Source organism: Solea senegalensis, linkage group LG5, assembly GCF_019176455.1.
Source record: "Solea senegalensis isolate Sse05_10M linkage group LG5, IFAPA_SoseM_1, whole genome shotgun sequence".
Taxonomy (NCBI): Eukaryota; Metazoa; Chordata; class Actinopteri; order Pleuronectiformes; family Soleidae; genus Solea; species Solea senegalensis.
In genome coordinates this window covers 21556747-21572192 of record NC_058025.1, presented here as the reverse complement: position 1 = coordinate 21572192, position 15446 = coordinate 21556747, and the positions used below count along the sequence as shown (strand labels likewise).

General features: G+C 38.3%; 1 protein-coding gene across 2 annotated transcripts; it reads left to right on the top strand.

Annotated features, from left to right (window-relative positions):
• Positions 1–14739, top strand: si:ch73-29c22.1 (kelch-like protein diablo). 2 transcript variants are annotated; one of them, XM_044025737.1, is made up of 9 exons: positions 1–179; positions 2208–2356; positions 4908–5091; positions 6961–7104; positions 8191–8324; positions 9530–9741; positions 10658–10764; positions 11943–12039; positions 13403–14739. In XM_044025737.1, exons 2-8 carry the CDS (start codon positions 2239–2241, stop codon positions 11998–12000), a joined length of 957 nt encoding a protein of 318 aa, XP_043881672.1. In that variant the 5' UTR covers positions 1–179; positions 2208–2238; the 3' UTR covers positions 12001–12039; positions 13403–14739. The 2 variants fall into 2 exon arrangements, with proteins under 2 accessions (XP_043881672.1, XP_043881671.1); XM_044025736.1 differs by lacking the exon at positions 1–179 and adding an exon at positions 955–1983.
• The last annotated feature ends 707 nt before the right edge of the window (positions 14740–15446 follow it).

The following is a 15446-nucleotide window of genomic DNA, read 5'->3' as shown; positions in this document are numbered from 1 at the left end:
CTGGGAGGATGCGTTGAGGACATTTCACAGGAGCAAACTTTAATCAGCAGAGTAAAGCCTCGGGGAAATCCCAGCCACTCATATCTGAAATAATTCCTGACGACCACAGTGACACTCCCTGCTTGTTGGATTAACTCGGAAAGGCCTTATCGAGGAGAGCTCAGCAGCTGCTTCACCTGGTCTGTCTGTCTGTCCGTCCGTCTGTCCGCCTGTTACTTAGAAACCACACTGACGACAAACGGCAGTGAGTCAGAAGTTGCTATTTTGACCTACATGGGGTGAATCATTGTACTGTCTTAGGGGCTTTCACTGGACAGATCTATAAATGAAGATATTTCTGTGGCACAGGAGTGAGAGGAAGGAAGTGATGGAGTGGGGCAGGGATTTTGGGGAAGGGAGCTGACAGGGGTCAGGTGAAAATGTGAAACGGTGAAGACAGATGGTGCACACACAAAGGCAATTCCTTCACATGAAGAACACGAGCTAACTGAGGGTCTGTCTGCCCAGAAACAAGTGTAGGTGAATCCATAGTGGGGGGTTTACGCGGAAAACGTTGAAACGTTGTTTACTCTGTTTGCTTTATGATAACTGATGACAATTTTCTTTCTTTTATTTTCTTTCCTTTCCCCCAGCATGCTTCATTCAATGGTTAAGTCGTCTTCTCCATTTTGGTGAAGCAGCCCTACAGCGCCACTTACATGCCTGCCATATGTACTGCAGCGTTGTCACGAGAAACATTTTCAAAACGTTTGTTTTGTTTAATTTGGTTTCTGTGTGGATGTGGCCTTAATCAGTCAGTAATAAGAGGTGGTTCATTACCATGATGTAAAAATGCTTTGTATTCTAGTCTTCATGACCACCTAAAGCTCAGTCACCCATTCATTCACACTTCCACACTGCTCATCTATACACAGCATATTCTGTTTTTCTTCCTACCATTCACTCACTGCCAGCGCAGCTGTCAGGAGCAACATGGGGTTAAGTGTCTTGCCCAAGGACACATCAGGCATGTAGACTCACGGAGCCGGGAAATGAACCCAATCTGGACCTTGAAAATAGTTTAAAAAACAAGTCATCAATACACAGCGTTCTGATAAAGACAAAGCCTCTGAGATATAGGCGAAAGTTTGCAGATTCAAATATGTCAAATGGTATATTTATGTAAAATCCCATGCAACCAACAAAATGGATGATTGGAGCCATTAACTGTGTTTTACTGTTCTGCTTGAAATGACATAGAAATAATAATAAATGTCACCACATTATTATATAGCGATCGTCAATCTGTTGAAAGTGCTTTGACAACATTTGCATTACAAATGAGCTTAACGTCCAGATTTAGAGACAAATCAACAATGAAATCATTAAAATAATGAAAGATATGTAGAGATATAATAGTAGTGTAAGTAACAGGTATTTATTAAATGAAAAACAAAGTTTTGTTGAAAATAAATAAAAGTTTAAAAAAACATTGTGGCTCCTCTCAGACTAAGTGATATAAATCACTAGATAATTAAACTGACAATTATATTCAACTAAAAATGACAAATAACCATTGTGACCACCCAATTAATAATATGTATCTTTGCTCTCCATATTATAAATAATGACCAAACATAAAGAGAAGGAAGACTGCCTACTCTTTTTGACCTACTAAGATAAATGAAGTCACATGCAGTAAGTTCACAGTAACACAGTAACTTGATAGAGTTGCATGTAAAACTAAATTTGAGAGCGATGAGTCCTTTGGTTTGAAAGTGGAAAGCTATAGGGTGTGTAAGAGGGGTGTTGGGTTTCAGGCTCACAAGATGGTGGGATAAATTATTTGGGATGGTCTTGGTGGTGGGCGGCGGTTTTGTCGCCCGGAGGGTTTGACTCTTGGGAGGAGTCAAGTATAAGTACAATGTCCTCGTAGTGACAGAGAGCAGTGAGGACAGACACGTTCTCAAGCAGAGAAAACATGGGAGTTTTCAATGAACAAGAGTAAGAGTATAAATCCTTATTGGAATCCTATTAGAAAATACTAATATATAACACATTTTAAATCAGAAATTCTCTATATAATAATTGTAAGTAAGGCAGAAGATATGGTGTTTTGTAACAAAACAAAAAGTTTTTTAAAAGTTGTTTAAAAGTTGTGACTTTTAAATGAGTGTGTTTACATTGTGTGTGTTGAATCAATTTAATGTATCTACTGCACATTGTAGGGCGGCCCTTGTGGCACCAGCATCCCACCATATGCTGATCAAAGAGACCAAGGGAGGAGCCGCTCGACGCACGTCAACGCGCCCTTCCCTTCACAGGCGACGCAGCAAATCTCCAGCCAAAGACGTGCAGGATGAAACAATGTTTGTGGGTCAGTTTCTGCTTTTGTTTTACATCGCAAAAGGTTTATAGTGGTTTGCTTTAGGACTAACCACCTTTTGAATATTATTTTGAACCGATAAACCAGCTACACTTTACAGGTGTAGTACTGATATAAGAAAAAAATCAGATGCAAAAAATCTGCACCTTAATTTTTTGTAATATTTCACTACAAAATTTAAGTTTTATTTTAACATTTTGGCTTGGCAATATAAACATATGCTAAGAGATATCTATCTATCTATTTATCTATCTGTCTGTCTGTCTGTCTGTCTGTGTCTAACAGAAATATGAGGCCTACCATATTACTATTCCAAAACAACAACAGACACCAAGTCTACCAAGAGGCATTGTTCAAATACACTATGATGAATGCAGCATGACCCGTATGCAAAAACAAGTGAAGAGAATTCTTTTCAGACTTAATACATTATGATTAAAAAAATACAAATAACAATACAAATGCTTGCAGCGTTGTTAAGACTTGAGCTCCACACTGATTGTCTAGATTCCAGTAAGACATGTCACTGTGACACGAGCCGGCCTGGAAACTGTGGTCTCTGTATATGGACACCGCAACTGTTAAGAGACAACTGTGGTTTACTGTAATTGCTCTATTTCATGAGTATACGAGCACATAGGCAAAGTGGATCTCCCGTTAATATTTGATGAGCGGTAAGTTCCCTAACGTATAATTCCCTAACACAGACTTCTGTCTCCTGACAAAGCTCCTTATCTTAACTAGTTAGTGACGTGGATGTGATCACGGCTTCAAACCACACATGGGTTAACCATACAAAGGCAGGATTAGGCTAAATGAATTCAAGATACATTTATTGTCATGTGTGCAGTAAAAGGCTGTCCAATGATGTTCTCATTAAAAACCTGATTGTTACCCTCTCTAGGGAAAGTAATGAAAGTTCAGGAGTCTTTTGGTCTGAGAGTAAAAGCAATTTTTCAGTCTTGTTGTTCTTGATTTCACATTTCTGCTTCTCCCTGACAGCAGAAGTGAGAAAAGTGTATGCTGTGCTGTGTCCTTGATGGTGATGTGATTCCTTCTAAAGACCCTGGTGGTGTCAGTGTTCTGGAGTGATGGGAAAGTGGTACCGAGGATAGAATATAAAGTTGTGGAGTTTGTTATCCAAACACGTACAAACTGGTGGCAAATTAAAGCCAATATCTGTGGAAAAGCCAGAAAAGGTAACAGTGGGACGGGTTGTTTTGGGGAAGAGCGTTTGACATGAGACACTCTGGTCAAAGCTCTGCCCCCAAAACATTGAAGGTCTTAGTCATTCATTTGCGAACATGGCTATCGTCTCTGCTTAAAGCATTTTAGAAGCATTTCTGACGAAATTGCAGACGGATTGCTGCCTTCTGCCCGAGCTGACGCCAACCTGGCACGCTGCATCGAATTGGAATGAGTGAGACGTTGAAAAGATGAATTCATGTTGCTAATGGAATGTCTGAAGAAGACAACATTTTGTGCAAAATCGGCAACTGAAAGTGGAAAATAGATCCAAAATCAGGATAGGTGAAATTTGTGAACTTGGGAGCACGTTGCAGATGTTTGAATGAAGCTTTTATGTCGATATTCAGGTTTATTCAATGATAGAGTATTTCAACAAATAGGATCAATACATTACAGTATCTTAAGTCACTTTGCATGGTAAAGCTAAGACCTTACGATTACTATAGAGAAACCCAACAGGAACACAATGAGCAAGTTATTGGCATCAGCGGAGAGAAAGTGTATGAACATCTGCCTCCACCAGTTAAGGGGGTTAGTGAAGGAGAGGTGGGAAAAGAAGGATGTAAAGAAGAGAAGAAGACAGTGACCAGGACGAGGTGTGTTTTTAGACGCAAATTGCAGACCCTTGCTTTAAAGGACAATGAATGAGTGTAAAAACATAAATGCAAATATCTTCATGTGTGCACAATTGGACAATACATGTTAAAATAGTGATATTAAATCCTGTAGTTCAGAAAACAATTGAAAAATGGGTCAGTCTGGACCAAGCAGAACTACTGTAAAGGCTCAAAATGAGTGTTTAGCCCTCCAGTAGAGTCCAGCTGATTTACAGACACGTGTTACATCTGTGCCAAAGAGCACTTAAGTTACTCTGGAGGCGCAACACCATCTTACAACATAATCATGATGATGAGTTTGATGCCTTTACACTCTGTTCGTCCAAGAATCACTGTGGTAACTCGACGAAATTGGCCCGGATCTGTGCCAAAGTTTGCCCTTTTTTTTCTTCTTCTCACACTGCACTTGGAAAGACTCAAAAAGTAAGATTAAAAACGTGCCTCATGAAAAATATTTGTTTTTAAAGTATTTAGATGATATTTGACAAATATCTTTTTGTAGGTTATAGCTCTTGTGGGGTTTTTTCTCAATCAATATGGTGCACAAAACAAAAGAGATGTGTTTTACTGTGACCATAAGCCTGCGTCTCAACACCAGACATAGGACATGTTCTCACCGACCCCTGTGATTAAGTTCTGATTGCCATGCACTGTTTCTTTTTTTTGTTTTTTGGTAGTTGGAGGATGGACCTGGGACGACCCGTCTTGCTTGGTGGAAAAGTTCTGTCCTGAGTACAACGAGTGGAGAGCAGCAGCGCGTATGATCAAAAATCGTGGCGCCGTAGCTGTGGGAACTCTGGGTGGAAAGATCTACACAGTGGGAGGAGAAGATAACGTCAGATGTTTCAGCAGCGTGGAGAGGTGAGCGTTAGGACGTCTTTTGTGTCTTGATTTGGGAATTATTTTTCTCTGTAAATAACTTTAATTTGTAAATTTCCTCGCTTGCTATTATTACTTTAAGCGCTTTACTGCACAGGATTTCTCTCATCATCATCTGAAGAGATTGTTTATTTTGTCCCATTCTCCAGTGAATTTCACGTCCCAGTTACATTCAGACTGCTGAGTGTATGAGTCCTTGTAATTGAAACATTATATTATGTCTCCTGTAAGCGGATTCAAACTATTAATTAATCATTATCTCATACGACTCCTAGAGTGATGTAGCAAGTGATGCTGGAGGTGAAATTACTGTCTATCAATAACTAAGAACCTTTTAGAGCAGGGCTGTCAAACTCAAATGACCTGGGGGCCAATGAGCATCTAGTCTGGTCGAGAGGGGGCCAGTTTGCAGGGGAAAAGAGGGAAAAAACAACAATTTGACAATATGTTCGACAATATAAGCAACACAATATCGCATCATGATATCGCATTAAAGCTATTCATGATGATATTTCACAGAAAGTAAAAAGGGCTTGTTTTGATATGGAATGATGTATAATTCACAATAAAAACACATTTATGGTGCAAAATAAATCCAAAAACAGACGTAAATAAACCTAAAATTAAAAACAAACTTATAGAAGATAATATATAAGAATATAGATTCAGCTCCCTCCTCAGGAACTCACTACCCCAATCCTTCTGTGACTGTTCTGACGTCTCCTCATACCTCAAAACTCACCTTTTCAAGATTGCTTTCAATACTGTTTTTAACTTTCTTCTCTTCGTCTTTTCTTTTTCATTCTTGTGCTTTTAATGTAAAGCGACTTTGACTTCATGCAAATCAATAAAATGGGATGTTACTATTATTATTACTATTATTATTATTATAGGACAAACACAAGCAGCCAGAAAAGATGTGACGGTCCCCATGAATGTAAGAGAAATTTAAAATATACACATTTAAAATGGGAAGAGTCAGTAGGTAGGTGGACTGAAAAATGACAGATGTGCTCAGTTCACACAAAGGAAAGCTTCATAATGTTGTCACCTGTCATCCACAATGCCATATATACACATTTAAAATGGAAAAGAAAATGTGTTGCTGTTGTTCACATCTTTGAACACTAGATGTCAGCCTTTAAGCAGAGATCAGATGTAGACCTCATGACATTAAACCAACGTTAAAACCCCAAGAATCCTCACATTTGGGAGCAGTGGACTAGAATTCCCGCCATCTACTCATGTTACCCGTGTTTTTATTCTTATATACGACGAGGAAGCCACAAATAAACTCACGCGTTTTCTCCTACTCCCTGTCCTCCTACTTTATCAGCTGTATGTCTCCAAGGACTTGGCTCTGCTCCCAGTTTCCACAGTCACTCCTCAGCTGAATACCAGCCGGTTTACCCATAATTACCAGCAGTGTATGGCTGCAGACCAGCAGGGAAAGACCTGCTCCTGTCCTGAGTGATCTGCTCTAAATGGTCTCAACCAGGAGATCAATTAGGGTCTGTGAGGAGAGGTTACTGTGCTGTTGTAACCTTTTTTTTTTGGAAAAATATGACCCAAGCCAATTAGGAATTGAGTTGTGTTGTTCCTTTTTTCTCGTAATTGGTCTTCAGGTGGGAGGTAAACAACTTTTAATGGCCCTCAATCAAAAAAGGAGGAAACAATCTGACAGATGCTCACACACAGCTCAAATACCTTATCCCAGTGTGCAGGTGTGTGTTTACACACACACACACACACACGAGGAGGCAAAATATTTGACAAACTATTTCTACAAACGTGTCTGTATCGGTTCTGCTCTGACATGACCTCCACACCCTTTGACCTCCATCACCACAGGTACAGTCCAGACAGAGACAGCTGGAGCACAGATGTCGCGCCCTTGAACAGCCCCCGCAGTGGAGTGTGTCTGGTGGCAATGGACGGATTCCTGTATGCAATTGGCGGACACGATGGCATTACTGCCATGAACACTGTGGAGAGGTAGTGTTACCAAAGAGGATTAATACTAATGACTTTATACAATTACTGTGGATATATAAGACGTCCTTTAAAGGCAAGCCTGGTTCTAGAGCAGTGGTTCGCAAGCTTTTTTTAGTACCACCTGAGAAATATTGAGCTCTTGAAGTAACACCATTATCACCAATATGTTAAAATACAGTGATATAAATAGACCGAGCAAAGTCAGCTACAGGCCTTTCACAGGAAGCAGATTAAGATGGATTAAGATGGAGCTAGAGATAAGATGACCCTAATTATTATTAATGTTGTTTTGTTTGTTATTTATTTCAGCTCCACTCCGATCACATACCCTAGTATACAGTAGAACATTATTTCTGTCCAGAGGCAGCTTGTGCCTTTCTCACCACTGGTGGTGCGTGAGGTGACAAGCAAGTAACATATGTTTTAAAATTTAAAATGTCAGTGTTTCTCAAATTGCCTGTATGTGTTGTTTTCAATATCACATCAACTAGTAGTAATGTAAAATCAAAAAACAGTTGTTTTTGTGGCATTGTCTGACTTGAGCAGTGCAGTGGACCACTTTGTGGCACTGCAGACTGCAACCGTTTTGGGGCTATTTTGAGTCAGGTTGGTCCATGAGTGTTTTTTTTATGGGTGAAGTGGTCCTTGGTCTGAAAAAGTTTGAGAAACACTGTTCTAGAACATTCTAAGCTGTTGACTGGACACTAACTGATGGACAGCAAGACATGCTACTGGGGAGTGTTCTTCTCTACAATATAACACGTGATATTTCATGTATGGAAATCTAACAAAATGAGTACAAATGATGAATGCAGTTGCAAACATGGGGAGAACATACAAACTCTCCACAGAATGGAATCATGGACTGTTATTCAAAACAAGAACCCTCTTGCTCTGAGGCACCAGTGCTGTGTCTATGTCTGCAATGAAAATATAAGGGTTTCCCATCATCTGACATTATTTTGAAGGCAGGACTTAGAAGCAGGAATAAGGATATAATACAATACAACCACTAATGTTTGACACACGTTTTCTCAAACTGTTTGTATAATTAACCTTGTTTTTTTTCCCTTCCTGTTGCTCCAGATATGATCCGAAGATGAACTCATGGAGCAAACAGGTGCCGATGCTGACCAGACGCACCAGAGCAGCGGCCGCTGTGCTTGACGGTTACTTGTATGTGATTGGAGGGAATGATGGCGACATGGCTCTGAACTCAGGTGAGAGATGTGATAGCAAGCAAAGAATAATAAACCTCAGCCATTCATGTATATCAGGGGTGTCAAACTCATTTTTGTTCAGGGACCACATACAGCACAATTTCTCAAGGGGGCCGGACCAGTAAAAAGAGCAAAATAATAGAATAATAACCTATGAACAACAAGAACTCCTTTGTTTTTTCTCCTTTGTTTTACATTTAATGAAGGATAATTTTACAAAACATGACATTTTTTGAGAAATAAGTGCAATTTCAACAATATCATGCCTAAATTTACTATTTACACAGCACACTGGATCTATAAAGGCACAAACATTTAGTCACGGGTATCTGGAACATTTGACATTACGTTTAGATTAGTGTGAAATTTCAACAAATTCATCCTGTGTGCCGGATTGGACCCTCTGGCGGGCCGGTTCTGGCCCCCGGGCCGTATGTTTGACACCCCTGATGTATATACACAGAGTGACAGAAGCACATTAGCTATAGTAAAGTGAGATGCCTGCATACTATGGACGATGGCTGAAAACATTTTGAAACTTTCAGATGTGGAATTTACTGCTAAAAATAGACTTGGACTGCATAATCATATTTCAATCACCATTTACGATGAGTGAAAATGCATGCTCGACCACAGGGGAGCTTTAATCAATTTCAAATGGACACATTTCTTATTATTCAAAAATGCAAAAAAAGAAAGAAATATTCTTAAAATTGTCAGACTAGATTAACTGATTCTTAGTGGTGATTATTTCTGCACTTTCAATTCCCATTACTGTCTGGAGCTTAAACATTACAGTAGACAGGATGACTACAAAATTAAAAATATTGTCTTACAGGTCATCAATGATAAGGACTTTCTGCCCCTAAGACACTCCCACCAACTCTATGTATGCACTCCCTCTCTCACTCTCTCAAGCTCCTTGACCTTGCCAAAGATAAATAAGGGTTATGTTGTGCTCTCCTTCGTCACTGACCATTTCAGTCTGTGAGAAGTGTATGCCAGTAAAATTCCCACAAATTCTTGAGTACAAGAGCTTAATAATATTTTGCAAAAAAACATTTATGTATATTATTTTTGTCCTTTTTATATATTAGATCAACATAAACACTGGTACTCCATACTCCATACACTGTTTCTCATGCTTTATTTATAGTTGTATATATAGTGAGCTTGGCCTCTGCCTTCCTCTAAATGTTCCCCAGTGGAGCGGTACAATCCCGTAGACGGCACCTGGTCGATATGTTCCCACATGCGAAGTCCCAGGGAGAACGCAGGCTGCACCGTGTACCTGGGACACATCTACGTGGCCGGAGGCAGAGATGAGCTCAGTCTGGAGCTCTGTGCAGCTGAGAGGTTTGACCCCGACACCATGAGGTGGTCACCTGTGAAATGTATGAGGAGCAAGAGGGACAATGTAAGTAATGCATGGGATCATATGGCACCGCTCCCCTCTGATTTACTGTATGTAATGTTCAGGGTGTATTTTAAGAAGAGGTGGAGAGAACAGAAGAGGAAAGGAAAGGAAAGGAAAGGAAAGGAAAGGAAAGGGATACTTGCATTCTTGTTATTGTATATTTATTCTTGTTTTGTTCTCTTATTGAATAATTGAAAAGTTTGACCTGATAATTATGCAAGATGAAACATGAAGAGATACAAACAATGTATGAGGTGTACATATATAATGTATAAATAATGGTCAGGCACCAGCTCTCTCCATGACCCTCATGTGAGGATAAAGCGGTAGAAGATGAATGAATGAATATAATGGTTCAAATGGCAATATTAAAGTGATTGAATATTTTCATATAAAGTCATATATATTTATATACACATCTGTTCCATGTAATTAAGGCTCAATAAATGATCGATGTCACTCTTATCACTCCAAAATTGATTACTAATTACTGCCAAATAAAAATGAACGGATATTACAATATACGTATGAAATGTTGAGATATATGAGAATATGAGACTATTTAAATACAGTAAATCATTTTAAACTGAAAAAGAAAACCCAATTTAAAAGTGGAAACTATGGTGTGAACATTTAACCCACACAACAGGTCAGGTTTAGGTCAGGCTTACTTTGTCTGACTCTTCCAACTTTTCTATACTCAAACAGTCTAGATTAAGTGTTTTTAACAAATGTTTTATTAGTCATCAACTTTAAACCTATGGATTTGTTTTAATAAGCCATTGAAATTGCAATAGTATGATAGAGTGGACTATGGAAAACTCTGAAAATAAAAATCAGAAAAATTTCATTTAAAATGTTTTTTTTTGTCTAAATAAATTGTTTTATACTTTTATGCCTGTGCTTGGTGTCTCAGGTATCCCTTGTCATCTTCAATGGTGCCTTGCTGGCTGTGGGAGGCTCTGATGGTGTCACCAGTCTGAAAACTATAGAAGTCTACAGCCATCAAACAAACACATGGAGGTAAAAGAAAAAGCAATCATGTGACATCCTGGAGACTGCTTCATCTTTTTTCATCAGCAAAAAATAACAGCCTTTTAATAATGAAATTCATCAGAAGTAGTAGAACGAACATCTGGAAAAGAAAGGTTGGGTTAAAAAAAAACTTTGGAAAAACATTTTTAAAAGGAATTTATGTTTATCACTTTGTAACTATGTTAATATAAGTGCTATGCATATTATAATATAGTAAAAATTAAGAAATGGGTACTGTAAATGAAGCATTAAAAGTTAATGTTAACAATGTTTCCATAGACAAACTGCCACAATAGCCTTTAATGCATTATTACATGTCATTTACATTACATGTCATTTAGCAGACGCTTATTAGGACAGAAGCAGAAGGAAGCAGGAAGTAGACCTGCCAAATAATGACCCTAGACATTAAGAAGAAAACAAACCGGTGGTGACACATGATATAAGAGCAACACAGTCTCCAGAATAAAATTGCCAGTGTCCAGTTTTGGAATAACTATACAGTGCAACACATTTTTAATGTGTTTGAATAAACTTTACAGATTTTGATTCCTTTTCAATTTAAATAGGACAAAATGAACCAAAACCACAGGATTTTAGGTCAGGATTTTCAATTAATAATAGTATTATTTAGACATATTTTCTTATTCCATGCTTTGTTATTATGAAAAATCATGGTCTTCCGTGGCAATCAAAATACACAAAACGCTGGCCATTCTAAATAACAGATAAGGAGTAACTTAGAGTGAGTTACAGAAGGTAATTTATTAGTGCCTAAGTCTAAATGTTTCCTGTTTACAGTTGTCAAAAATAATCGTAGTATGAAATGACATGGGATGCATGTGTGGTATAGGCACAAAGTGACTTTGGGGGGTAACTAATGATGAACACTGCCTAATCATCAATGCAAATTAAATTTATTGTAATAGATGCAAAATAACATTGGTTGTCTTCCATAGTGATACAGTTGTCAAATGAATTTCAAGATGATCTTCCAAAAGAGACTCATTTGCAAATGCATCGAGACAGTCTGACAAATTTGTTGAGTTAGTTCATGATTCATGCACATACCTGGCTACATGCACAGTACCGACAGCCTCTATATATTATATATGCCTTCAGGCTGCTGACTAAATCTGAGTCCCACTGTCTCTGTCTGTTTTTAGACACTTTGGAAGCATGAAGAGCAAACACCCCGGAGGGAAAGTGGCTGTGCTTTGCTGATCCACTCAACAACGCTCGTGTTATGTGGACAGGACAGAGGTGTGCGAAAAAACTGCTTAATGGATATGCACCACGCATCAAGACACACCGTGATATGGCTTAAATGGTAGATGGCATAAAGGCTGAGAATTTAAAGAGTTCACTCCAAAAGGAACATTAGTCAAATTTGGCAGTCGGCATTAAAGCACACAATAGGCTGTAAGGTCAGCAGTTAAGTAATGGAACCTTTTATGAATCCAGCTTAGAAAACAGACATATTCAAATGTAGTTTGTAAATAACTGACATATGCATTAATGTAAACAATGTTCCTTGGCTTTCGAAATGAGTTCACACAAAGCTGATTACGTCTTTCAGCCTCACAGGATTCTCAGTATAGCAGCGTTTGGATCTCATATCACCTGACGACATGCTGGTTCCTTTAATATCACGACAGATGGAGGCAACAGAACCATTAAAGCAAAGACAGATGCAATTAGGTTGGAGTATGATGAAAAACACAAAGAAGCAGGCACAAAAGGTTTTAGAAATAAGTCCTTCTGCTAAAAAAAAGTTTATAATGTAAAAAAGTGTTTCCTACCCCTGCTCGCCCCTCTGCTGACGCTGTATACACACAAATACTCCCTCATCCAGCTTGACCAAGCCTATATTCAAATGAAGGACACAGCATGCAAATAATGTTCACAAAGACCAAATAGATTAGCTCAATAAATGTGGTAGACAATAAATGAATGACTAAATTTAATAAAAGACACAATAAAAAGCAGAGAAGCTCATGTGAGGTAATAAGATACATCCAAAACAACTCAAATAAATAAAAAAGACGTAAAACATGGATAAATTATGCACTGCAGCTTGGCATAGATGTAAATCCATGGCAGATACATGTTTAAATATGTTTTGGATATATCGATAACTTCCATTCAAATATACAGACTGAATGTTACGCGAACATATGGGACATAAGATAATGACAAAGCATAATGTTAAACATATTTGTATAACACCTTTCATACACAAGTTAACTCAAAATGTTTATAGAGAACATTCAAAACATACGGATCAAATGAAACACACAGGAAAAACATTATCACAATCTTTGTTGGCTGCCATCAGACTATCAGCACTAAACAATGACATTTGCATTTAGAGACGCTTATGTTTATTTATATATGTATATATATATATATATATATATATATATATATATATATATATATATATATATATATATACATACATAAAATTGCTTGATTTGTCCTTTCTGGGCTACTGTGAAATCATGGTGGCAGTATAACATGGCTGACTCCATTTATTATAAGAGGCTCATAATGTCTCATAAGAGACAACAGGTGATTGAATGTATTGAAATTTAATCTTTTTGTTTGTTTGTTTCTTTTATAGAGCCTCCCTGATTCCACACCCTGAACTTTTCAATATATTGTTGCAGTTCTATGATATTTTTTTGTTTAGAAGGTCAAAAAAACTCCAAAACAATCTCATCAATCTCATCAATTATCAATTATCTTTTTTACATAATGAATATCATTGTTTTTTCCCAGGAACAGCGTTATTAAAACAAGTAAATCTTGAGTAACAGTATCTGCTGTTAGTGTTTTTAACATGGTTATCAAGAGCATCATGGATTTAACCAATGAATGAAAAGTATGCAATTGAAATGTCAAAAGTAATTCAAAAGTTGGTAGAAATCACAGGGTGTTTATTTCTTCTTCATAGGAGAAGAATATTTGTTAAATATTTGGATAATTATGTCATTGAAATAGCTTGAAATGGCACAAATGTGTTAGTTTGAAAGGTCTAAAATGACTGTAGTGGACTGATGTGAGGTTTGGTCTCGGTATTGATCACAAAAAGGAGGTATCGGGCCATCCCTACTCAAAATGATTACAATATGAAAGTCATCATTTCACATTGATAGATTGTACAAGGAGGTTTTGAAGGTGAAAAACTTAGATGGCAGTTAGACTTGCACAAAAGTGTAAAATACAACCAAACAAATATACCATATATGTGGAAAAGGTGTGTAATTTAGCTTTATTATATACTCTGACATCTCTGAATAGTTGACTCTTATGAAATGTCACTGTAAATACAGGATGTATTTGCTACGTTCACCAGCCTCTCTGAATTCCTGTCATCAAGCTGAAAATAACCCATTGCTGGAAATGTAAAAATAAAAACAAGAACGTGCTGTAAATGACTGAAAACAGCTGGACTGAGTTGTGCAAAGACACACAAGTGGAAATAAGGATCCTGCGTGAGATAAGCTGCTGACTGAGAGCTGACTGCTGACATGGGAAAGCATTAGTGGCTGTGTGGGCTTTGAAATGATGACGCTCGGAGCTCGTCCCCCCTCGAGAATAATGGGCTGAAATGTGGAGAGAGGGCTGAGTGCAGGAACACACCACACAGAGAGACACTGCTTTTTTCTGGAGAAGCACACAGGATTGCTGCTGCCAGCGCTGTCTGCCACCCGTGCCATCTGTGAGCACAGAATGAATTTCTTTTTCAATTTGAGTGGGTCAGTTGAGAAGCAGATAGAAGATGACAGAACTGTGGCAGGTATGTTTTAATAGAAATAACAATGATAATAATAATAATATGTGTTGTCTGGTAAATATTGTGAGTCTCCAAAAAGTTACCAAGACCTGTGCATGTTGTGTTAATATCATAACTATGTTGGCTACTGAGAAATGAATAAATGACATATGATTTGAGAATTGTTTTTGGTATAATTCCAGATTATTTTGGTGTGCAGATGTGTGTGTGTGTGTGTGTGTGGTTGAACATTCCTCCTCTTACCACTGCATTAGGACAAACATACACCTGATTTCACCCTAGGACTTTTAAATAAGGGATCCAGCTGTCCTTAAATAAAACTCTGAAATCGCATCACAGAAGAAAGTATGATTTACATGAATTGGACAAAACCATTCCCCTGTCAGCTCCTGACGCGTGAGACACTGAATTATGTTAAGGTTCTCCGGTAGATGGCGAAGAGAGCTGGAGGTGATTTCAGGTTGAGAAACAGGCAGACGCACTACTCCTCCTCCTCCTCCTGCTGCTGCTGCTGCTGCCCCTGCGGCTGCTCCTTCACGGTGGAGGAGAAGATGCTGGAGGAGATGCTGATGCTGACAGTTGACCGTAGAAAACCCACAGCGAATATGGACATGTATGGCGTATAGGACGGCTATAAGAAGCGCTCCTCCACGTGACATTCAGGTCAGACGTTGTGATGTAAGAGCACCTGAAAACAAAATACGGATATACGACTTGTACATTCAGTAAACGCAAGTGTAAAGGCAGACCAGTTATGCACTAAAAAAATTACGTTAAAATACATTCTGCTAAAGAATGGAGTTCGTGAAAAGGGTCAAACTACAAGCTGTCATATGTCGGTCGCGTGTATCCATAATGGAATCAACAA